Consider the following 25,172-nt stretch of genomic DNA (forward strand, 5'->3'; position numbering starts at 1 on the left):
CAGTTACACTTACATGCACTACACACACACACCACTTTTGACCTCTGTTTAACCTTCGCCTGGTCTGAAAGCTCACAGCAGCTGGTTGGTGGAGAATTCTGAGAACAGGCTGAAAGTGAAACTGTATGCCAGCATAATCCTCGACAAGAGAGAGGGAAAAAGAGCGAGAAATCAAGAGCAAATGAAAGATACTGTTCCAATAAAAAGGAGGAATGTGAAAGAGGGGGATCATTTGCAGTTTTAGTTGCATAAAAAAAGTTGAAGACAGAGTGTTGAATTCCATCTACAGGAGACGAGAGAGAAACACAATTAAGATTATTCAGACAGATGGCAACAACAATTTAATATATTCAAAATTGCTATTGTCACACTTTATTGAAAAATGCAACCTGCCATATATACTGGATGCTTTTACTGTATATACATGTGCGTCAGCTGTGGTAACAGAGTTTTTGCTGTGACTGTCAGAACATATAGATTGATGAACATAACATGAGCCAACCCACTACTTTATTCTGTGATAAAGTAAAAGTCAGGGTCTGAATAGGTATAAAAAACACACAGATTGACATTTCTCCAATTTGCAGGATCCACTTGTTAGAATATGTTATCCCAACATTGCTCGGACTGCAGCATGTATATTTTCTCTACACACATGGATTGTGTTCCAAATGTGTGTGTGTGTGTGTGTGCATGTGTATGACAGCTGTCCCTGTATGTGTAATAATCCTCAATAAGCTCCATGGCTCCCACAGTCTCTTTCACTAGATCCTCCAGAGCATCTCTGACCTCTCTATGTGCTTCTCCTACACGCCTTTCAACCCATAACCTGTTAGCTCACAGCTTGTGTTGTTGTTAATCACATCCCTTCCCTCCAGCATAATTTCTGCTCTGTTTCTGTTCTGTTTCTTTGATAAAAAAGGCTTGGCCTAAAATATTCTAATTGCACCTTTGAGCTTTGAACCCGCTTTATTTCCTGGTTCTTATTTAATTAAAGGAATAGATTGACATTTTGGAAGATGCTTATTTATTTTCTGGTAGAGCGTTATGTGAGGAGATTGATGCTACGCTCATGACTAGTTGGTATATATGAAACTACCACATTCAGCCAGTTAGCTCAGATAAGCAGAAAAAAAATGCACCTGGGGCAAAATGTTGAATTATCCCTTTGAACTGAAACGTGTTTCCAGGAAAGTTTCACCCACTAATAAAACCTTTTGCCATATTTTATTTTGCATTTTGCTTCATATTTCATTGATTAGAAGCTTTGAAACCAGAGACAGCACACTTCCTTCACTAATACGTTCTGAGAAATTCCTCTTCCTTCAATTTTAATTTATATGGTTATCCATTAATGAAGAGTTAACTGTAATCTGTACAATCATGACAGCTCCTTCATAAACTCAATATGAGGTTCGTGACAATAATTAATACTGACCAATTAATGGTTGGCTGCCTTGCAATCATTAAATATTCCTTCGACAGCTGGTTCTGCTATTATATAACTGTCTGCCTTCACATTTATCATCTTGCTTTTGAACCGTTGTTCAAATGTGTAACGATAACATAGTAACATAAAAGTGTCCTTTATATCGCTTCAGTTCTTGCCTTCAGTTATACCACTGGTAATAAAATCTTCAAACGCTCTTAAATTTCCTTCTTCCACCTCAACTGAATTGACTTTTGTTTCAGGGAAAATTGTTAGATGATGAATGACAGCTGGATAAACATCTCCTCTGTTTAAGTGTAAAAAGAGCTCTCTGTGTGGTGTAAGTTTGCCCTCTACTGTACATATGGGAGATTCAACAATAAAAACCTCATCATGCTATTTGCCCTGAGAAACCATTCCTCCGTATTCGTTCCAGTTTACAAGATTTCATTTCTTATTACCTTTGTTGTTATTGGAGCTTCGCTTACATATCCACATATGAACTGGAGCACTTTGGAAAAAGTTGTTAATGGTGATACACTTATTTTGACTGAGTGCTAAATAACCAGCCAGTATACCTTTTTGGATAAAGCAGCACTTCAGTTGGGTGATGGTCACTTAATTAACTCAATGTAAGAGTACAAATACATGTAGAGTACATTATGCACAACCAGCCATTCTTTTCTTTTTCAGTGGTTATATCAAATTTCTATGTGGGCTGGAGGTGGAGGGTCTCTGCTCCTTCACAGTGATCTTCTGCCAACATCCTCTGACTGGCTTAAACTCCACAATCAAACAATGTCCACAATCATTAATGTCACAGTGTCCATAAAACAATTTAAAATTGAGTCTATGATGATGGCATAATGGTTTTATAGTTATTCATACCTTTAAATATAAAAATAACTGCCTGACTCATTTTTGGGAATGGGAAAATGGGATGCTTACAGTAGAGAAGCCATGATGGGGATTTAGACAAATTTGTGGAAACTTGCAATACTACCATCTGATACAAGTACATGTATACAATGATTTTTAAGATCATCCTCCATGTATGTGTGTCTCTGTGTTGTTTTTAATGAGGGAAAAGTAGCAGTTATAGTCTCTGAAGAGGCAACAAAAGTAAAATCCATTGGACAGATTTATCCTGTTGTCACTTTTTATTCCGGGATCAAACAGTCTTTTTCTGTATAGGGTCATCTTGGTTCTTTCTTTAAGAAAAACATGGTCTGAGTGGTAAGAGTGGTGTTCTTCCACAACACAACCTCATCCACGCAGACGTCTGCAGAGAGCTCTGTCCTTTGGTTTTTGGAGTGTCCTTAGGAGGCAACGTCTCAGAAATTGCTGAAAAGCTCGTATTTTTTCATCCAGTCCATCTGTGGTGCCCTCTTCTTCTCTTTGGCATGTACTTTCATTTTTTCCTCTGCTGCTGTAGCGCTCAGACTCAGACCCATCTCAGCAAATGGGTCCAGCAGCCGGCTGCCCTCATCATCTGCAAGCTGCTCAGGAGATATTTTTGAAAACGAAAATACAGACAGATTTGAGAGTACTGACTTTTCATGTGCAGTACCAGACACCAAACCATCCATGAATGCCCACACCCACCTGTGTGCTGTGGCCCTGGCTGTTGAAATTGGAGCGTGTGGACCTGATGGACTGTGTGGTGGAGCTGCCATTGATCTGAGGACTGGGGGAGCCATTGGACATGGATGGGCCATCGTAGTCTGTGAAACAATTCAATCAAAGAAAATGTTACCCAGATACTCAGGCTTTGCATTCTGTGTGATTACTTCCAAGAATGACATGACCACAACCTACTCAACAAAGTTGCTTCCTGAAAGTTCACATAGTCCACACAGCCTTGTGGGTAATGCAGTCCTACCTTTGAGATGATTGACTGTGGGGATAACCCCCTTCCTCTTGAAGTGTTCATCTGTATCTGGATCCACCACCAACAACCAGGTCTCACTGCCCCCTTTCTTTATGAAAGCCACCACCTCTGCATGGCGCATGCCCTCAATGTTCACACCATTTACCTGAAGCAGACAGAGACAAAAGAAACAAGGTTTAGTAGAAACAAAGGAGACTTTTTATTTGTTTTATGCATTGACTATTAGAGCTCCACCAGCAGACAACATTACATGCTGTGAAGAAGATGGTTATTTCAGGTGTCAGGCTTTCAAATGATTTTATATCTCCTCTCTACTCAGGTTTTGGTAAATGTGATTGAAAACAACTGTTGGAGACTTTTTTTTTTAACAGCAGCCATTTGGATCTTGAGCTTTTTTCCCACAAAGCTTTACCTCATCAGGATCCCAGTTAATTTCCTATAAACACCCAAAGAAGATTTTGTGTTTTCAACAGACATGTCCTCTGCTCAGGTAAATTCAATTTTATTTTGACTACAACACCTGTTTAAACATTGTTTTCCCTTCACTCTTTATCCATATACATGATATATGTACTTTACAAAACTGAGAGCCTGTGTTACCTCATTCACCCAGTAGGGGGAGCCATGCAATAACTTACTGATAACTGTTGAACGTACTGTACCTTTAACTGTGGCTGAACCACTCTACACAGTGCTGCTCAGACTCTTGTTATAAATGATGAACTCTTGCAAAAGTGATTCAGAAAAGCATTTAGAAGCTGTAGAAGTAGCCTGAAGTCACCATGAACCACACCGAGAGAACTCTTAAATCATTTCTAGTTGCAGGACCAGAAACAGCTAAAGGACATAATGAATATGGATGCATGTGGCTAATCATCTCTGTGATAACACTGTCTTTAATTTTACACCTAGTTAGCAAAACACAGTAGCTTGTTATTGCTTGGTCATATGAAGATGCTGTGTGAATTTGAAGGGTTATCAACAGCACTGGGTAGATATTAGCTTCTCTGAGGCTTTGCTCCATGCCAGGTTAGTGTTCGTACACAATCAATTATTGATGGCTCTCCTGCACTGTGGCTATACAGCTGGTTTCAGGTGTCAGAGTCCTGACGGGAAATTTCTTTAAAATTCACTGCTTATTATAAGTTTGTTTCTTGCATTAATTTACAAATGAGGAAACTGGTGAAAAAAAACATTGGGATATTAGGACTGGAGGCAAATAGGTGTGTTGAGAAAAACTTACAGCTTTTCATAGCAAAAACAGGAAGTGAGAGAAGTGGAAATGACAGTTTCAACTAAATGGAAGAAACATGAAAAAGTGGGATGAACAGATGGAAAATGTGAAGAGCTCCTCTCCTCTCACGATAGACAGACAGATCATCAGTCAGTCAGGGAGACAGACAGTTTGATACAGCAAGAACAAGCATCTTTGTATTCAGTCAAACAACAGGTGTTGTGTCATGTTTCACAGCCCTTCATTAACAGCCCATCCCACACAAGACAATACACTCTGTTCTCTGCCCACAAGGCTAATTAATACATGCTGTAGGAACAGTACAGAGGCTTCTCATGGGACTATACCTCAGGGAATCTCTTGATACTCGTGTGTGTGTGTGTGTGTGTGTGTGTGTATTAATGAATGCATGTCTCATCAAAGTCATGGAGGGTTAAGACACCTGACGTCGGTGCATTTTTGATGTGGTTTGCGTGTGTGAGAGCGAGAGGAACCTGAAACAGACTAACTTTGATTGATCAAAACAAACAATATCAAATGCATCTACACATCTGTGAACATGACACATGCAGTGTGTTGACATTTAACTCTCTGGCATCTAGTTTAGCTTCATAAAACTATAGAAAATCATTTACTTTGAGACTCTTGGTTAATATGAAAGACCCATCACTGTGATATCTCACCAAACGATGACCAAGTTTTTAAATGTTTTTGTCATGTTCATTGACCCCAGACCAAATATTCACTGATTCACTGGGCCCTTGCTGACAGAACAGGACTAAGAGCCCCCAGCCACACTAGTGTCTCTGTGAGACTGATGTCTGAGCTGTGCTTTGTACTAAATACTAACACCAGCTTGCTAAAAGGCCAATGCCAAAATGCTGATGCTCAACAGGTCTAATGTTTATCATGTTGACCATCTTAAGTCAGCATGCAAATATTTGTTCATAAAACAAAGTACTGGACAGACCTGTCACATTATGATGGCACTGTAGCAAAAGCTAATGGATTATCAATTCACTACAGTTTGTTTTAAGAGTCTGACATGGATGTAAGCACCACATTTTACTGAAGTCCAAAAGATGGCACTAAAGTTAGGGATGACCACATTTCTGGATTGATTAATTAAGGTGGCGTTAAGTGTCCTGTGCCCTAAATATTGACTCTACAAAACAGTAGAAGAATAAATGAGTGTTGTTTTGGGACATAAGGGGGAGAGTGTGAACTGGTCATATGTCTTTGTATGGTCTTTGGTGTCCCACTATTGTGACATATAGACTGTTGAGCTCATACAGAACAGAGAGGCTGATGAGGCGTTCACTGGTGTCAGTATTTGTGCCAGACATCGGCAGAAAGCTGAGCTCGCCTCATAGCTTTTCCAACGCTTGCTGCTGATACACCTCCAGTGTAATGGGGCGTGGTGACGGCGAGAGACAGAGCTGTCATGGTTGTTCACCTCTCTAACAAGCTGCTGACAGATAAGACAAGTGCTGTCTTGACGCACGGTCAGAGATGGTTGCAGTTATCAGCACACACACACACGCACACACATATGCACAGCCAACTAAGCCAACAGCAGCTCAGATTTTTCAGTCCAAACAAAACTAATACAGTGGGCTACAATTATTAAGCTGGCATGAAACCACAGATTTACCAGAACACTTCACCTCTGATAACATACAACATACGGCATCCCACAGAGAATCAAAGACATTTCTAATGCCAAAATCTCCAAAGCTTTGTGCAAACAGTAAACACACATTTTGTTTTTCACACAAACTGAAAATAGAGAGCTGAAAATATCCATTATTATCACGAGTAACTGGTTAGTCATTTAGTCTAGTTAGAAAATTGTATAAACTTTCCATCACATTTCCCAAGAGTTAAATGTCTTGTTTTGTCCAACAGTCCAAAATACAAAGACATTAAATTTACAGTCAACAGCCAAAACTCACACTGGACAAGCTGCAGTTTGAAAATGTTTTTCTGCTTGAAAAACTACTTCAAAAATTCAAAATAATTACTGAATAATTTTCTGTCAGTTGACTATGTTTCAGCCCTAAACTAAGTAGATATGATCCACCATTTACTTCTTAGCTGGGATTTATAGTAGATCTTTGCTTTGGAAATATGTGACCATGTATATTTGCCAGGGCTTATTTAATTGACCATCTTCCATCTTCATTGTGTGTGTACATGCATTTATGAGTGTGTGTTACTCGATTTATGTCCGTTTTATGTTACAGGATGTTCCCACACACTCTCACCATCCATCTAATGTTCCAGTGCAGCACCAGCACATCAACATCCCCTAATGCCAAGTCTGTCACTGAAGTGTGATTTACAACACACAGCTCCCCAGATAGTAGTTCCAGGGTCAGGGTGATGGTTTTCCATTTAGTTAATTAACAACATATTATATAGAGTTGATGCTATTGTCGGTCATTTTCAGAATTCAGTTCACTCTAATATGAAAGTCACACTGTAAAGAAAAAGCTACACTGAACATTTCAGAGGTTCCAGCTGCTGAGCTTGGACAATATGTCTGCTGAAGGAAAAATTCAGTCATGCAAAATGATGTGCTTTGTTACTGAGAGTCAGAGGAGAAGATAAAGAGGAGAATTACTGAAAGCACCAATAAATAAACATATTCAAAACAGGCTCTGCTGCATTACTGCATTATCAGTAATGGAGCAGAAAAAATACTGGTGTGTCAGGCTAAATTAAAGTCTCAGGCAGGTTTGTCATGGACTGCTGAGCCATAAGCTGCCTAAAGTGTAAAATCCATCAAAACCCCTAAAGGAAATTTGTCTATAACATACGAAACCACCACCTAAAGTCTAAATGAACTCTGTTTGACCTTACTAACAGACCCTGCTGCAGTCCTGTTTGGCCTGCTCTGCATCCTGGCCTGGACCCTGACGTACAGCCAATAAGGGCAAAAGTCATGGGAATGAAGAGTGAATGCTTTGTGTGTACAGTACATTCAAATGAAAACCACCTTATTAAAATGTTGACATTGTTGCCAGTGTGTATTTAGTTAAAGCAGGAAGAAGCTGACAAAACACACATGAGCTTTGTTGCCCATGTCCTCAACTGTGTTGGAGAATTGAGTCAATGAGACTTAAAGTCTGCATTTGTTTTCTTTTGTTAAAAACTCACTCTGTCTATTACTTTCAAGGTTTATCAGGAAACATACACATACTGACACACTGCCCCCTCCTCCCTCCCCAGGTCAACTCACATCAACCCCTGTGATGAAAGTGACTTATAGCCAGGTCTCCTCAGCCATATGACCAGGCTCTCTTCTCCCCTGCAGTCTGACACACAAGACAGATTGAGCCCAGGTCCTGTTATCCTTACAGACCTGGAACCCTTCGGAGCTGTCCTGACAGCAGACCCTGTGTGTGTGCAAGACTCTTAATTACAGCTGTGACAGTACATTTATAGAGTGTCACGTATGTATTTGAGAGGTTGGTAAAAACGTCACTATCTTTAGAAATGCACAGGCCTGACTCATCTTTGTACTTTTGTTTGATTTTGTTTGTGCACACAGGTTGTCTTCCTCCCTCTCACTTACTTGTTTTGTGTAACAGAATCTGTTAAATTAATAAGTATGTATCAGTTTATCTGGACTTTATGAACTGGACTCAAACACACAGAAAAACCATGTCTCTTAAAAACATTTCTTATGTCCCATCAACCACACCAACCTTTGACATATACCACACTAACTCGGAATCATTTATCAGTTATCACCTCATTAGTGTGTTTACTTTTTTTCATGATCCTCTCATTCCTCCATCACCCTGTACTGTGTTTCACTTATCAGCACCCACTCTAACCTATGTCATGCCATGTCACATGTATTTGGCTTCATATGTGTTGACTACTTACAGTTGTTAGAAACTGTCTAGACTGAACTTTTGAATTGAATAACTGAATAGTTTCTATTGACATTTATAGATCTCCTGTATCGTCCACACTCCTTCTTACTTCAATGAGTCTGTCTTGTGGCCGGAGCCCAGCGTGGTCTGCAGGTGATCCTGGGTCCAGGGAGCGGATGTACTGTCCAGGCCGTGACCGATCGCTGTGGAGGTTGAAGCCATAGCCTGTCTCCGACCGCACCAGGTGGCACAGACGAGGAACAAACTTGGATGAGTCAACTTGGTGCTGTGACTGGGCCTGGACCTGAGTATGGGCTTCTTCTTGCGTAGAGGGCTCCTGGAAGTGAGTGATAAGAATTTAAGAAGAAGAAACTGATTTTAAATTGGACAATCCATCAATCCATCCAGTATCAATACCCGCTTATTCCTATTTAGGGTCATGGGAATCTGCTGTAGCCTATCCCAGCTCTCTTTGGGTGGAAGGCAGGGGTTAAATTGATAACTGCTTCCTATAAAAAATACTGCATATTCCAAGAAAGCTATAATTAGAATACAGATAAAATATATGTCTATATATATATAAATCATTCTTTTAGTTAGATACATTTATCTTCCTTATCACATTTTCGTTTTGTGCTGCCAGACACTCATGGAGTAGATTTCATTCTACCTTATACTTCATTCTGTGATTAGTGAAACTGTCTATTTGCAGCATATCACTGGTACTTCTAGCAGGCGGGATAAAGACATTTATAGAAGCTGTATAATTGTGCCTTGAGCTCTACAGTGTGATCACACTGATTTACCACCTACACACAGAGAAAAAATGTGCAGTGAGAGGAATGATAGATGGAGGCCATCTCTGTAACCTCGCCTAATGTTAGCTGTGAGGTAACAGACAGGTAAAGTGTGAGTTCAGTGACCCTCAGGGGACTAGAAAATATGGTACACATGTTGTGTGCATGGGACAGATCTGCAATCACATTATGCAACCTGAAAGGTCTATTGTTTCCACTGCATATGTGAAGCTAGCACCAGGGTCCAGCTTGTGCCTGCTAAAAATACATATGGAGCATGTGGGCAGGGTGAGAGAGAGCGAGAGAAAGAGGCAAAGGTACCGGAGTGTTTAGAAAGGAAAAGATGGTTTGTGATTTATTCTGACAAAAAAGAGAACTACTCTTTTTAAACATATAATTAATTTAAACAAACTCTTCATGTGATTATTGCAAATTCATGACCAAGCCTCAGCCACCACAACACTGCCTCCCACTCCAGCCCTCATCCTTTAAAAAAATAACACAGATGGCAACATAGAATTTTTCAAGCACTGAAATCTTTAGGGTTGCAGCGAACTGGGCAGTTTGCCCTGAGAAGTAGGAAGAGAGAGAGTCATAACAGATTTTCTCAGAGTGGTTCAAATCTCATGATGCCCCCAAATCCACCCTTTTCCTGGCTGGAAGTAACAGGGATGAGTCTCCGAAGGATGAGCAAAATGAAAAATATCATATCAAATGTATTAGCGTCCTGAGATCCTGGGTGAATGAGAAACATGGCAGAAAGAAAGGAGAGGAGGAGGAAGGGAACAGTCAAGGACGGAGGGAGCGCGTAGGAGGGAGAGAAGATTAGATGCAGCGAGAGGATTGAGAAAGAGAGTTCAAGAAAAGACACAGCACAAGTTATGCAGATACAGCAGATAGATACACAGATAAACAGAGACACAGCGGTGCAGAAACATCAAGATGACCAAGGTTTCTAGTAAGAGATGATGGGGAGGAAGAGTTTGCACTAGAACTCCTCTAACATAAACAGTGAGAGTAGCACAGCTGGGAGCCATTATGTGGAGGAGAGCAAGCGTCTGCCAATCTAACCTCCGACTGCCTCTCAGTGCCTGTCCGCACCCCACTAATAACCCCCTGAGGCCTGTGGCATCTCTTAAATTCTGTCTTTGGCATTTGGTGCATTTAGGACATTTCTGAGTTGTTCTTTTCGTGCAGTGAGTTTGGTCTGTGTGAGCTTCATTGTGTAATTTTGCTGCAGATCTGTCAGTGCTAGAGGACGACTCTGTGTGTGTGTCCTGTGCTGTGTCAAAGTACATTAATCTGTACTGATGTTAGATAAAAGTGCAATGGGACAGAGTCTTGAACTGAAAGGTTTTCAGAGTGTCAGCCAAAGAGGATCGGAAAGCCTGAAGTTACCACACAACCTCTCCAAACTGAGAAGCCACCAAATGTTACACAGTCACCATGTTTGTTTGAACAGAACCTTGTTGAAAAAATGTTTTCATGGGAGAAAGAAAAATGAGGTGTAATGTTTCCCCCCTTGTCAGCAAACTAGCTTGTCATCAGGAAAGTGGTCAGTTATCAGTATGGACAGTTTTCAAAACAGATTCCCACATGGGAGAAACAGCAATAGGAAAAAAACACAGGATCTAGATTTTGTTCCAGGCTCACACATGCAAATGCAGCACTGCTAAAAACATGTTCACATGGAAAGTCTGCAATAAAGCAGGCTGCTTTTCTGTAAGGAAATAATATGGAATAATTTACGCCTACTGCAGAATATTATGGAGGTCGATCACCCAACACACAAACCTACTGACCCTGGTGGCAAACCGGGAGGATGTGCTGTCAAAAGATCAAGTACCATCCCATGAATTCCTTTAGTTTCCTGCCACAATCAGCCTTTGTTTCTGTCAGTCTGTGAGAATATATGTGGGGGAGTGTATACACACAATACTCCTGTTTAACTCAGTAGTAGTGTGTCTGTAGGTTTCTGTTGGTAACAGCCTCAATAGGACCAGCCTGAGGTTTCAGCGTTGCATGACTGAGAATGCAGACCTACCTGTTTATATGTGTATTATGTGTATCTGTGCACACACACAGACACACACAGATACATGTGTCCTGTATATTTCCCTCTGTGTGGCTGCTGGCAGTGGTGATGGCAGTTGATGAAATTAGATCGCAGCCCGTTGAATAATTGAGTGATGGCCTACTGCAATAGATGGATCATGACCGCTGTTAACCCTTTCACAGCCAACTATCACTGGCTCCCTGCTGACCCACAACACAATGTGTTTGTGTATGATGTTACCCTACAAAGACACTTTAAGTCAGTGTGTGTGCCTGTGTATATGCACGTAGGACATTTTGTCAACAATGCTCTCACTTGCACGCTGCCCATAGGGGATTACTGTAAACTTAATATGCTTATTCTAATGAATCAGGAGGTCAACTAGCCAACAACCTGCCAGCATGGACTTTTTCAGTTTAACATGTATGTAGAGAAAACACATCCATCATTGTAGACAAATGGCTGAATAAAAGGGAGAACTAACAGGCAGCTAGTAGACAGCAGGTTAAACAAACAAGAAAGCAAATTAAATGCTGTGAGAAAATCTGATTTGCTGTTAAACTAAAACTGTTTTTTTTCGGGTTAGGGTTAGGCCCTGATGTACATCTTTATGACTTTCCATAACTCGACAAGAGTTCTTCCATGACCTAAAAACGTTTTGTTAGTATTATTTTTCTGCTCGGAAAAATCCACTGGATATGACAGCCTGGTTTCCAGCTGGGCTTACGACATAGAAGTTCAGTAAACCTCACCCTTTAAACACAATTTCATGCATGTAGCCATTAAATGCATATTTAAGACCCTTACAGGCTTTAGGTTTTAAGACAGATCGGCTACAACAACTGTGACATCAACAGGAGATAACGTTTTTTACCAACTCCCAGTGTTAGAGTTAGCGTATGTAAAATTAATTAGAGATCAGAATGATGTTGCATGATGACCTGGGAAGTATAAACAACAGCAGCAGTTCAGCCTCTTGTTGATGTCTTGGTTGACAATTGGTTGCAAAAGCACTGGAACCAGTAGAACCAGTACTAACTATCAGACAGGAGTAGATTAACTCTAAGACACATCATCCAATCTGTGGGACACTTTGTGAATTAGCCTGTTCTGGACGGTAAGTCTCCTGATTCTACTAATTCTTCTGAGTAATGCAGAAAGTTCATTCTGTGCTATTATGAACAACTTTGAACCAGAATTAGTCCAGACTTGTGTTTTTCCAGACAAAAGTTTGGAAAACAGGCTTTATTGGGTTTTTTTACGCCAAAAAACAAACAGCTAAGGCAAAACAGCACCTGCACCATATTTGTGCCTCTGTGACCATGGCCCTGTCTCATTTTGCTTTATTGGTTGTAAAATTTTGAGTTCCACTTCAAAAGCGTGTAGCCAAAGCAGCTGAAGAAGAGTAACATTGTTTCATAGTGGTGTCCAGTAAGGGGTCACACGTGTGAGGGGGATCTTTTCTCTGGTTTTTAATAGACCTAAATCTCATTTTGTGCACTGGTTGGTGTCTGACAACAGCTTTTTAAATTGCTAGAAATGTCCATGTGAGAAACATTTAAAAGAGCTTTAGAAATGACTGCTGTCTCTCACACATTTTGGTTAGTGTGTATCTGTGTGTTTGTGTATGTGTCTGCCTGACATGCAGCTGGTTCAAGTGTTGCTCAATCAGCACAAAAGGCAGATCTGGCCAGTTCACAGTGGGTGAGAAAGAAGAGGAGTGGGAAGGGAGAAAGAGGGAAAGGAGATGACAGGCAGCTGCAGAAAAGCAGAAAGGGATTTGCAGCTTGGAAAAGTGAGAATTCAGGAAAGATGGAACGAAAACAAAAGCAACAGGACTGAGTCATGGAAGAGGGAAGGACTAGGAAAAATGAAAGGAAATAGGACATGCAGAGGAGGGGATGATGCACAGCATGTGGAGGACAGGAAGAATAGCTGGGAGAACATGAGCACACAAGGACTGGCCAGAGATCTCAATAACCAGTGTTATTTCCCACTGGTGCAATGTATTGTGTAACAGCTCTGTGTTACGAAGGGCTAGCTTTGTGTGTGTGTGTGTCCATTGCTGCTCTGTCAGGACAGACCTGCTGAGATCTGTTGACAAAGTCCCCTGCTCTGCTGCACTGTGTGTGTGTTACGTGCTGTACATGCTGGTTAAGTATTTCCTGAGATCATAACTCAGGAGTGAGTGAAGGAGAGAGGCGTGTTAAGCTGGAATGTGTAAAACAAGAGTGAATGTATGTAGTGGAAGGAACAAAACAAAACAAAACAAGATCACGAAACTGATGTACTGTATCAGTCATGCTTGCACCTCATGCACCTCAGTCTCATGATATGTTGTTACGTCTTGTTGCCAGCGTCTAATAGCCAATGTGGTGCCTTCATTTTTAATGCCACAATGTTTAGGAATGTGCTGCAGGGGAATTTTCTGCTATGAGCAGTAATTTTAAGTAAATTTAAGGCTAACAAATCTTATTGTACCTTAGATGGACAGAGGTGGCTTTTCCTAGAAAGCTCACAGAATGGGAATCCATGATAGAAACCAAATTTAGCTGCTGTACTGATGCATCCATGTGTGTTGATATTAGTTGTCATTTAACAACAAGCTGAAGCTGGAGCAAACATATTGTGCAGTGTGTTGTAGCTGCTGGCTGTCACTTCATGCTGTAAAAAGTCTCTTACTTTCAGTTAATTGCCAAACATTTGAGATCTATAAACTATGAGCCTTGTTCATGCCAAAAATAACACTATACATTTCACTTAGCACATTTTTGTCCTTTGAGAAAATGATAAAAGTCACAACGGACACTGCACCATTTATTCTCCACACATCAAAATGTCAAGGCTTATCTGTCTCTCGGGGGTTCCACGTTACACTCCAGTATAAAATTTAACAAGAACAAATTACAGTCATCACAATTTTGACTCAGCTATCCAAACACACACACACACTGTGTTGCAATCTTACACAATGAAGTTTGAAAGCTGAAACTACTACCCTCTGAACCACCTCTTCACAGAAAGTGTGTTACAGCAGCAGAGTGTGTAAAAATGTGCTCTACATGTGCACAGAAGTTTCTGTTTTAGCGCCCTTTAACTGCAAAACAGAAAATGTGCAACAAGCCTGTTGTGGTGTCTTTCAATGGCACAATTACAATTACATCAAACTGAAACAAATATGTCCCCAGGCTGCTGCCATGTCTCAGCTGTGGGCTAGGGCTATTACATACATACAACATCCTCCATCAGAGTCCACAAAATGAGTCCAAGCTTTTCTACAGACCACATTATTGGGATGATCCAGATACATAAGCTATACCGTATATCAAAACAGACTCTGCCCCTAATCAATTTCAGCATACTGTACCATAAGTGTCACAACATCTCTGTTTCATGAGGATGTCAGTGAAACTATGAAACGAGAGAAGTCAAACCAGCAGGTGGTTGGAACTCCTCTCACACATTTTCTGCATCTTCCTTTCACTGTCTTTCTACACTTCCTTCTTCTTTAATCGCCTATTTGTTTTGTGCTTCACCCATCCACCCTCCACATGGTGATATTTCACAGTTCCTTCAGTCCATACACTTTAACCCTTGCACTTCCTCTGACTTTTTCTCTTGTCTTTGAATGCCTCTTGTTACAACAGAGTCACATGCAGAAAACAACATTCCTTCCTATTTGCACTGATATTGAAATTTAAATTGTATAGGCTGTTGATATATTCAGCAGTTGTGTGCTGCTTTGTGTGTGTGTCTTCTCTGGTTGTCTATTTTTAAATATGATGGTTTATTTTCCATGAGATTCATGTCAGTTTTGTCTCTCGCTTCTCTCTGTTTTTCATGTGAGTGTGACAGAAAAAGCAGCTGATCTGTGTGTGTGTGTGTGTGTGTGTGTGTGTGTGTGTGTGAGTGTGAGAGAGTCCACACCCCTGTTATCAGTGTGTGGCAGATATCCCTCATCCCCTCAAGTATAGGTGTGTTTTTCTGTGTTTTGGTGTGCAAATATGTTTATATGATCAATGCATGTTAGTAGAACTTAACATTAAACACTTGTTTAAATACTTGGTGAAGTCATTAGTCATTAGAAAACAGCAGAAATTCTAATAATCAAGTCATTAAAGACATTTTTCTGTCAAATGAAATGAATATTATTTTGTTAGTCTTCTGCACGGTGGCTGTAAGGTGCAAAACAACAGAAAACAACATTTAAAAAAAAATACAACAGCAAAAAAAAAAATAAAAACAGTGACAGCAATGATTCAGCCTTATATAAATAAACTGAATTGAACTGAATTGTTGTGTTTTCTCTTTTTCTGCTGTTTTGCACCTCAGGGCCACTGTACTTCTGTGATATGTTTGGGTTTTGAACTGTTGCTTGGATAAGACATTGTGTTTGACTCTGGGAAAATGTGACAGAAAATCTTGCAAACTATTTTGTAACATTTTATAAATCAAACAATATTCAATTAGTTGAGAAAATAATCTGAAGATGATTCAATAAGGAAAACAAGTTTAAAGCCCTGTATATGTGTTTATTTAAAGCCCAGAGGGAGGCGAGGGTATTGTATATGTGATAGCCTGGAGACACAAACACACTGTGCGGATGTTTCACAGAGGGCTCATGTTTTATGTAATTCTGTATATGTGTGCGTATACAAGAGGCAGTAGATACTGTAGATACACTTTTCTCTCTCCCACTTTCCCAAGTATAATGAATCAGTCAGAGAGGACTGTGGTCTGCTGTTACCCCACACACATCCTCTGTCAAGCGCATCACATCACACGCACATAAACAAAACCTTCTTTTCTCATTTGTCAAGTGTTACTTAAACATCTATAATATTCCCAGTTGCCCCATAAGGATACAAAGCCTCTCCCCCATCACATCTAACCGACTCCTACAGATGGAGGAAAGGGCGGCTGCAATTAAACTGATCCAAGATGCTGCTGTGTGAGCTGAGCAAAACACATCAGGGGACATTAGAAACAAATGCCCGAGTGTGTTTAAAAAATGTGTGTACACATTTCATGGATTGATGTGTGGGAATGTCTGCTGGCTCACAGCTGTGAGTGCAGCAGAGAGCACATTCAAACTGCATATGTGATGGGACTGAACAGGGTGAATGTTCAGGAGTAGGAATAAACCTGAGAAACAGTTGTGACAGCAAGGCTGACACTTTGCCTCTGCTTGCCCAATTCAGAACAAAACAAGAACTTCTCAAGGTTTTCCCGAGCGGTGATGAGGTATAGCAATGAAGAATTTCTTGCTGCCTGCACTTCAGGCTCTCTGGCCATACATGTTTCTCTCTCTCCCTCCTGTATTTGCTGCTGTGTGGGCAGCATACTAATCGATCCTCGGCCTGGCTGAAGCCGACCTACGCTCCGCTGTCCCACATCCAACAACTGATAGTTAAAAGATGAGATTTAGAAAATAGAGATGGAGAATCAGTGCGAGTGTATGCTTCCCAAACAGACATTGTGGAGTAAACTATTTAAATGACAGCAATAATGATTTCTAAAAAATCCGAAACCAGTGATTGAACCATGGTTGTAGATGGAAGCTTGTTTCCCACATTCTGACCCAGTAAGAGCTGTACAAAAGTAGTGCAATCTATAAATACTGCTGAAGATTTGGGCCAAGAGACTGAGTCTGAGCTACTGAATCAAATGTAGAATTTAGTTCAAGTAAAGTCTGATTCAAAGTTATATCTGAAGAGAGACGGTCAGGTCTGCGTCATCTTGGTTAACAAGGCATTTGAATATATTTGCAGCTCTGCGTGGAGAAGAAATACCTGTAGAGACACAGCTGTGTCGGCTCCCACACACATTCAACACAATACTCTGTTGTCTGTGTTCTTTGACATTACTACAGCACTAAATTCCACCCTTTAATTCCCCCAACACAAACACCCTCGCTGCCCACTCTTGACAAGCTATGTTTTTCCAGAGTTTTCCAGAAATTTAGTCTCTCTCTCTGACACACACACACACACACACACACACACACACACACACACACACACACACAAACACACAGGGAATCCAGACCCCTGCATCTTGATGTAACACCGTTGGTATTCAAAGACGGGGGGAGGAGATGTCGAGCACCAACTCCAGATGTTAGTAAAAATAATCTCGCACTTACTCACTCTCACCCATGTATGGGTGCTGAAAAGTCAAATTTATGTAAATGTATATTTTATGAGCTATTGCACTGAAGTATATATGAAATGTTTGGCTAGTTTGCATGTGAGATTAAATGAAGTTAAAAAAATGAAATGCTTCCTCTACCAAGAGGAGAGAGAAGAGGATTTCTGACATTGTCATTCATGACCTAAAATAATGACATGACATTTTTCAAAGCATCAAGAACCAACTTTAGATCTGCTCACCCTTTACAATCCATCTGGGTGGCAAGGAGAAATCGTGCACAGGTGATCACAAAGACTAGACTATCTCCAGACAGCCCCAGAGTTGTGTGTTGTTATATTAGAGCCGACAGGCAACATATTTTTCCTATTATCCCAGGCAAAAGGAGCAGGACAAGGAAGAGATGTGACTCTCTCAGAGTCAGGCAGTCTGGCCTGAGTCATCGTCTCATGTTGTACTGTTATAAACTAATGGTCGGTGATGTGTTGTTGCAGTTGAACAAAGACCAGAAATCAAAGGGCAATTTAACAAATAATGCTAACAAGAAATGGGAGTAGAGTCTTACACCATGTACGAGCAGATGGACAAAAACAGAAAACATGTTTGCTGTAGCTCTATTTAAAGTCAGCATCAGTGTTAAATGCAGCACACTCATTGGGTACGTCCTCCTACAGTCCCTCTGAATTTGATGCTGTTTATTGCCACTCTTGTCTTTGTGTTTATTCAATCCTGACACCCATGACCTCAAGACCTGACCTTTAACTGCTGTTCTCTGTCCATGGTTTTCTCATGCAGCCCTGCTTCACTCCACCACCACAATCCACAAAAGACCTGAACACCAAGATGACATTTTTAGCGAATTCGCCGAGGTAAGTTTTTGTGAAATCTGTAAACATGTCATTCTGGGCCATTTTCTGAAAAGACTGATGTCCTCCACGACCACAAGATGTCGCAGTGTAATGTAACTTATTGAGCTGCCTGCACAAGCAAAATACAGTCTCATGTTTTATGGGAGAACAGTCTCAAATATTTACATAGACATAAACAGACACACATACTGATTAAATGTACAACATGTTATGAATCCTAATACATCACACTAAGCTGTATTACATTCTTGACCATGCAAAGAAACATATGTGCACACACAGGCCAGTGCTACTGACACACACCACTCCTCTCTCGCTAACAGTTTTAACAGATTGTGTGTGTGTGATCTATAGGGAGCAGATGATCTCCAGCAGGCTTCTGGAAATCCTGAACATGATGTAGTGAATTTTATTACAGTGCTGTTGTTCATCACAAAGTACTGTTTACATAGTTAAGCTAGCAATTGGGTCAGTCACCTATACCACTACAAATGTTTCATATGGACTTGTGTCTGAACAAGCCACATTGTCGATAAGCTCCAAAAGTCTTGGAAATAACCTTGATAAAGTCAACATGGCCATATCAACAGGAAGAAAAGGTCCCAAGCAAGATTTGAATGAATGATTCTAAAAAAAACTCCATCTCTTCCTTTTACTACTTTTCATAATATTTAATAAAATGTGCTTATGTATCTTCCAGATGCACCAATTCTGATGCTCTGAAGCAGACTGGTGTGACAGGAGTGCAACAGGCCTGGAAAGAATGCGATGCAACTGTAAGTACTTGACAAATAATTTGTGAGTAGACTTAAAGTACAAAAGCCTGACTAAAGTGCTTGAATGTAGGTTAAAACTAGATAAGAAATGAGATTTCAACAATAAACATTTTTTGGGAACATTTTTTGCAAACCCTTACTCTTAACAAGCTTTATAAGGACTGGAAATGTTTCATAAGGTTGTTTTTTTAATTTACTGTCATCATCAAGACTAATAGTATTATTAGTCTATAGTAGTATTAGTAGTAGTATAATGACCTAAACACTGGCTTTCTAACAAAACTCAACTGTAATCCGCAAATCCAGAGAAAGAACGTAAACATGAGGAATGCATTGAAAATGAAAGCTGGGGGGTGAGTGGTCATAAAGCAGAGGGTAAATACAGAGACATGTAACCCAGGATCACACACAAAAACTCTAGTGCGGATATTTATTGGGCAAATATGGAAGTGATTATAGTTGCTGAAAGGATCTAGGTCTACCCATATTTTTACGGTGTCCATGTACATCCCTGTGTGTGTGAGTCTGTGTTGCGTGTCCTTTAGGAGCTTAGACTGTGAACTACAATTGCAAAAGATTCATGATGCTTTGACAGAATGGAGGAGAGAGAATAAAAAAAAAACAAAACATAAAACCTTCTTGGGTTTGTGATGACACACAACTTTGGCATGTGAGTCCACTGCCATATTTCTATTATTGAAACACATCAGACCACTTATTCTTTCTTGAGACAACAAAGATTCCTGTTTACTGACAATCCTGCTCTAATTGCAGCTCCCATAATCTGGGGAATTTGAGGGATGTAAACAGGTAGTCTAATGTTGCCATGCAGTCAGTTTGTTACTTACAAAGTGAACCCTGTTTTTGGCCTCTATATATTTAATTATATTTTGGCAAACTGACACACTCTTGAAGAATGTAAAGAAAAATATCACTGGATTTAGTTGTTTCTGTAGAATCATAAAAAATGTGATGGTCCTTTGGAGTTCTTGAGTTATAAGGACCAGATTTATGGATGTTCATTCATTTCAGAAATAATGATGTCTTAGGAAAGAGACACTGGGTGCTAAGAGGTGTGTGTTAGACACTGCTGCAGCTGCAGCTGCTGACTGTTGGTAAGTGGCCAAATCAGCAGCCACACATCAGTTTCAACTGCATTAGAAAACCAGCATGCACCTGTCCCTTTCACCTCACCCTGTATCTTTCCCTCTGCGTCCCCCCCATCAACTCTGAGTTTTGCATGAAGATGACAATCAACCATAAGAAGGAAACGTGCTGAAAACATAGTTAAAAAAGACATATCCATATGTTTACATACAAAACCCCAATAACTGACATAGTGGCATATGCTTGGAGAGTACCAAGCCTCCATCTTGAACTCTCTCCCACTTGTGTTACTCTACTATCCTGCAAATCTTTGCGTTCCCCACTCCCCTGCCCCACAGAGGGGGGCCCACTTCCTGAAACTCCTTCCAACAAATATTCAAGGTTGTTATTGGCTGCTCTCAGTCTTGGCTTCCCTCTGTCCAAATGCTCTCTACTCTCTTTCCCTTATTCTTTTTCTCCTTTCTGTAAAAAATAAAATAGGAGAAGAAATGTGCTACTCTCAGCACTTTCCTACAGACCAGAAAAAGAAAAATGAAACATCTTATGGCAAAATGGCAACTCGTAAAGTTGTGATAGTCAGTCACCAAGACAAAGAGTCACAAGGAGCAATACATCTATATTTTTTAGGTGCAGTTATTCACTTGTTGATTAACAGCTTCTACACCAATGGTCTGTTTTCCCCTCTGCTTTTGATGTGGTAATTACTCTCATGTGCATACACATGACTGCCAAAGCTCCCTGCCAGCCACATCGACAAATGGCTACTGCACACAAGGTAGGAAATATGCTGCATCAGTGTGGAGTGTCAATGCTGTGTCTGCATATCTGTGGTGGAACTGCTCTGAGATTGGACAGAAAACAGAGACGCTGAACTCTCTGTGGACTCACAAGGTACCGACTGCACGACAGAGGAAAGTTTCAGTGCTCTGGTTCAAGCAGGACGAAGTTTCTGTTCAATCAACATTCCCTGCATCAATGAAGTTGTTTAAAATCTTTGTTTCAACGGGGGCTGATATATCTTCGTCCACCTCTCTGCTGTTTGGTTTGTGCTGCTAATGCCTTTTGGCTCATCCTGCTAAACTTTCTTTCCATTCTTTCATTAGAGTCATTAAAGTCTGAGAGAGAAACAAGAAACCTCTAAGCATTTCGTGAGTCTCAGCTGGTCCCATCTGAAACTCAATAAGCACTGGGATTCTCTCCCCAGGTCACTAAACCAAGGCCTGAACATTTAAGATTTAAATAAATAGCTCTGTCACTGCTCTAGTAAAAATAGGGGCGCTCACATATTGGAAGGGCAACAATAAGTGAAAACACATGTTGGGTAAATGCAGAAAGCAGAAGCTGAGCAGCTTCGTCTCGCCAATAGGGAGCATGTGAAACCGAAGCTGGTCAGACCTTAGCGTTCCAGGAGAGACACAGCGGCCGGAAACGCATCCTGTTTTCCATGTCAACATGGAATATATCGAACAGCGGATTAAAAACATGAAAACAAAAATATTTCAAATGCCCACTGAGCATTATATAACCAGCTACGTCAATGTGTAGGTTACAATAACAATGAAAGGTGAGATGTGAAGGCCTCTATAAAAAATATTCCCTCTGACGTATCATCCTACAATGAATGCAACGTGCATAAAACAAAGACATGCAGAAAATCTCCAGAGCATTTCCAGCACACATGCATGAAAGGCTACAGGACAGGAAAGATCCTCGCATGACATCTACTAGGCCATTCTCAAAGTGGCAAGGCAGCAAGAAAACAAGTCTGGAGTGAGCTAAAGAGAATCTGTTCAGACGTGACTCACTACCTACAATCTGCTCAGTAATGCATTTAGTAATTTTAACTCAGGTTTGGGAATAGACAAATCTCTTTATTTGAAAGTCTGAGAAAGCTTCTGCTTCAAAGCTAAAGCTAGTTACAGTATTTGTGTTGGTGAGGCTTTAGTATCTTGTTTACACTGATATCAAAAGATATTTAGTGATTATTAGCTGCACTGACAAGAAAAGAAAAGATTATGAAAGATTATCATGGTTTGTTTTTTAAATGCAGCTTTTGTAATTATTTCTATAGTACAGACAGAAAAAAATCAAATAAGCATTCTGGACTGCCTTCTATCTAATATGCCTCTAATTCCTTCCCCTAACTGTAACCATTACTTACCTAAGCTTAACCTGCAATTCTTCACCCTAAAACTGAATTAAGGGAAGGAAGATTTATATCCCCATGACTTGAATAATACAAGTACACCCTCATCTATAGCAGCGTGCTACTATGCAAAGGTTGGCCTAATGATTTGGAGAATTTGGGGTTCAGTAATGTACACTTTGACATGTGCAGGAGCAGCGTGGATCGATCCACTAGCCTCAGAAAACCTGACCCACAGCTGCCTCCAAAACTTCTGAACCAACATAAGGATCACAGAAAATCACATCTGGGATCCCGTGTACCCAGATTTTTTAATGATAAGAGCACAAAGGCCTGACAATAAGTGAAGAAGAAATAAAGAAGTTATGTCTGTTACATCGCTGATGTTTATATTACTCATAAACCTACATGTGTTCAATGGGCCAGCTTACCGTCTTCGTGGCCTTTGATGGTGACCTCCTGGTGGGCTTTTGCACCTGGCTGCTCACTGTGACTGGCTCTTTGGACAAGGAGCCGTTCTCCCGCTTCTTGCTGGGGGAGGATGGGACAGATGATGGGGAGGTGGAGGGTGAGGCTGGGGGAGAGGGGGACGAAGGAGTGCCTGTCCCGAGAACTGCCATCTCCTCTGTAGCCGTGAGGCGTAGACTGCGCAGACTTTCATGTGTCTCATGGTCCACCACCAGCAACCTGGTCTCATTGTCCACAGCTTTGATCCGCTGCACAACCTGAAGGATGAGATGTTATTGTAATTATCATTTACTAACTGCAGCTCAGTCTGAAAACGTTTGCGGGCTGCAGAAGCATCAACCAGTCTGCCAACAAAAAGAGACTGTTCAGATGGGTCTTTAACAATTAAGATGTTATTCAATTAAAATGCAAAGCCCCAGGGCAGCAAACTGCAGAGAGAAACTCAAGCACAATAATCAACAGGTTTGTTTGTTTTTTTATCTCTGCTGCAACAAAGTTAGAGAGAAACCTTCAGAGAGGCTGCTTCTCTGTGTCACAGAGTTTGGGAAAATGCTTATCTGACCCTGCTGCTTCTATTTAATCACTAATCAACCCAGAGAAATAAAACAGGTGGAGACACTTTCCCAATGATGTCATTCACAGTGACAGATTTATATTTTGACTTTTATTTTTATTTGTTTTAGAATTTGTGGGATTTAACATGTAAACATTCACCACTGACTTGCTGATTTTCATCAGAAGCACCAGTGAGAGAAGTCAGTGGCTGGAACAACACCCCCACACGACGGGACTGTGCAGGCAGGTTAGTATCACTTGAACATGTGATTGGAAAAGTGCAAAATAGAATAAGACGTTTTTTTCAAACGAAACAACGTGTCTGTGTGTGGACAAAGTGTTTTACATCAGGAACTTGCAGACTGCTGGTTCATCACTCCAGGATGAAGACAGTGTGGGTACCTGAGCAGCCTGAGTGTGTTACCGTCCCGTGCCAGCCACTGTGACCTGCTGCTCCTGCGCAGACGTATGTTAAAGCACCAAATCTGAATAACGATCTACTTGCCTGGTGGTGTGTCTCTTTCTCCACGTTAACCCCATTCACTGCAACCACTCGGTCCCCGGCGCGCAGTCCCGACGCTTCTGCAGGAGAGCCAGGCTCCACTTTGCGTATGAACTGTCCGCTCTTCCCTTTCTCACCATGCAAGTGAAATCCATACCCGTTCTCACTTTTTGTCATGACACAAAGCCGTGGCTTCAACTCGCTGGCCATTTTCATCCCGTTGTTCTAAACCACCCGCAGTGTTCAGTTAAAGCGCAATAATAAAATGCAAAGTGGAGGGTTACAGCGGGCGCGGGGCTGAACTTCCACGGAGCGAAAACATCTGCACAAAACGCTCGCTCTCCCCCATATCACAACACACAAAGCTACGCAAACGGCTCCAAATGCGCAAGAAATCCCAGGTTCAAAATGCAGCAAGACAGAAAAGTTTATGAAAACGATGCGATCAGTTTACCACACCGTCTTGTGTCACAGCCGAAGCTGGAGACTCCAAAACGGATCCGTGACAGCGCGCACAGACTTCTGAGCTTCCAGCAGGTCGTCACTTCTACTGGAGCTGTGTTAAAGTCGCAGAGATCACCGTGCGCTCACCTCTCCCTCAACGTTTATTCATAACTGATCGAAGAATATGCAGTTATCCTATTTGCGTCTAGTGCGCAATAGCGCCACCTCCCTCCAGCTCGGCGTCCCTGTTCTTTTCTCACCGCTGCCTGAAATAATCAGGACAGAAACTGTTAGTTCACAACGATCCAATGCTGCCCTCGAGTGTCAGGGAAAGGTTTCAGAATAAATGTGAAACAATTTAAACAAAGCTGTGTGAACTTCTTCTAGGACCCCAGTTTGCAAGGAACTATTTACAGTTTGACATGTGATATTCGACAGATCACCCTCTCCATAAGAAGCAGCGCCTGTCCACTTAGATTTTACATCGTCGGAGGTGTTTAAAAACGGACAGTTTTAGGGACCGTCACTCAATAATTGACAAAGAAGAAAAAAAAGGAAAAATTGGCAAACATTAAAAAAAAAGAAACAATCAAAAAACAAACTGAAAAACATTTTCTCCATTCATGTATTCATGTTATAAGAAAAATAATATGAAAAGGTCGGGTGCTCTGCAGTCTTTGAAATTCTTAATAAGGCATGAATTATTTTTAAATGATTAGATGAAATTTGAATTTTATTCGGCAGCTTCCAGGTCATGTAAACTTTTGACTAAAAACTTACATTTGTAGGACTACTGCAGGATCAGTGGACACACTTCTTACCATTAAATTATATATTAATAATATATATATATATTTTAAA

The 25,172-nt window shown here is 40.8% G+C and overlaps 1 protein-coding gene across 1 annotated transcript; it reads right to left on the reverse strand.

The window, feature by feature from the left end:
* Window positions 1-324: 324 nt before the first annotated feature.
* On the reverse strand, window positions 325-24,504 carry LOC113141225 (Na(+)/H(+) exchange regulatory cofactor NHE-RF2). Its single transcript, XM_026325502.2, has 6 exons — window positions 23,871-24,504; window positions 22,774-23,067; window positions 8,551-8,778; window positions 3,312-3,465; window positions 3,035-3,153; window positions 325-2,928 (listed from the first exon to the last, which is right to left on the reverse strand). Exons 1-6 carry the CDS (start codon window positions 24,081-24,083, stop codon window positions 2,764-2,766), a joined length of 1,173 nt encoding a protein of 390 aa, XP_026181287.1. The 5' UTR covers window positions 24,084-24,504; the 3' UTR covers window positions 325-2,763.
* Between the last annotated feature and the right edge of the window lie 668 nt (window positions 24,505-25,172).

The sequence above is a fragment of the Mastacembelus armatus genome, chromosome 8, assembly GCF_900324485.2.
Source record: "Mastacembelus armatus chromosome 8, fMasArm1.2, whole genome shotgun sequence".
Taxonomy (NCBI): domain Eukaryota; kingdom Metazoa; phylum Chordata; class Actinopteri; order Synbranchiformes; family Mastacembelidae; genus Mastacembelus; species Mastacembelus armatus.

Excerpts from the sequence above, each read along its gene's own strand:
- LOC113141225 (XM_026325502.2), bottom strand. The coding sequence starts at position 24,083 with ATGAAAATGGCCAGCGAGTTGAAGCCACGGCTTTGTGTCATGACAAAA. Across the intron at positions 23,068-23,870 it reads AGAAAGAGACACACCACCAG|GTTGTGCAGCGGATCAAAGC; the intron begins GCAAGTAGATCG and ends CTCATCCTTCAG. Across the intron at positions 3,466-8,550 it reads CACAAGACAGACTCATTGAA|GTAAATGGTGTGAACATTGA; the intron begins GTAAGAAGGAGT and ends TGTCTGCTTCAG.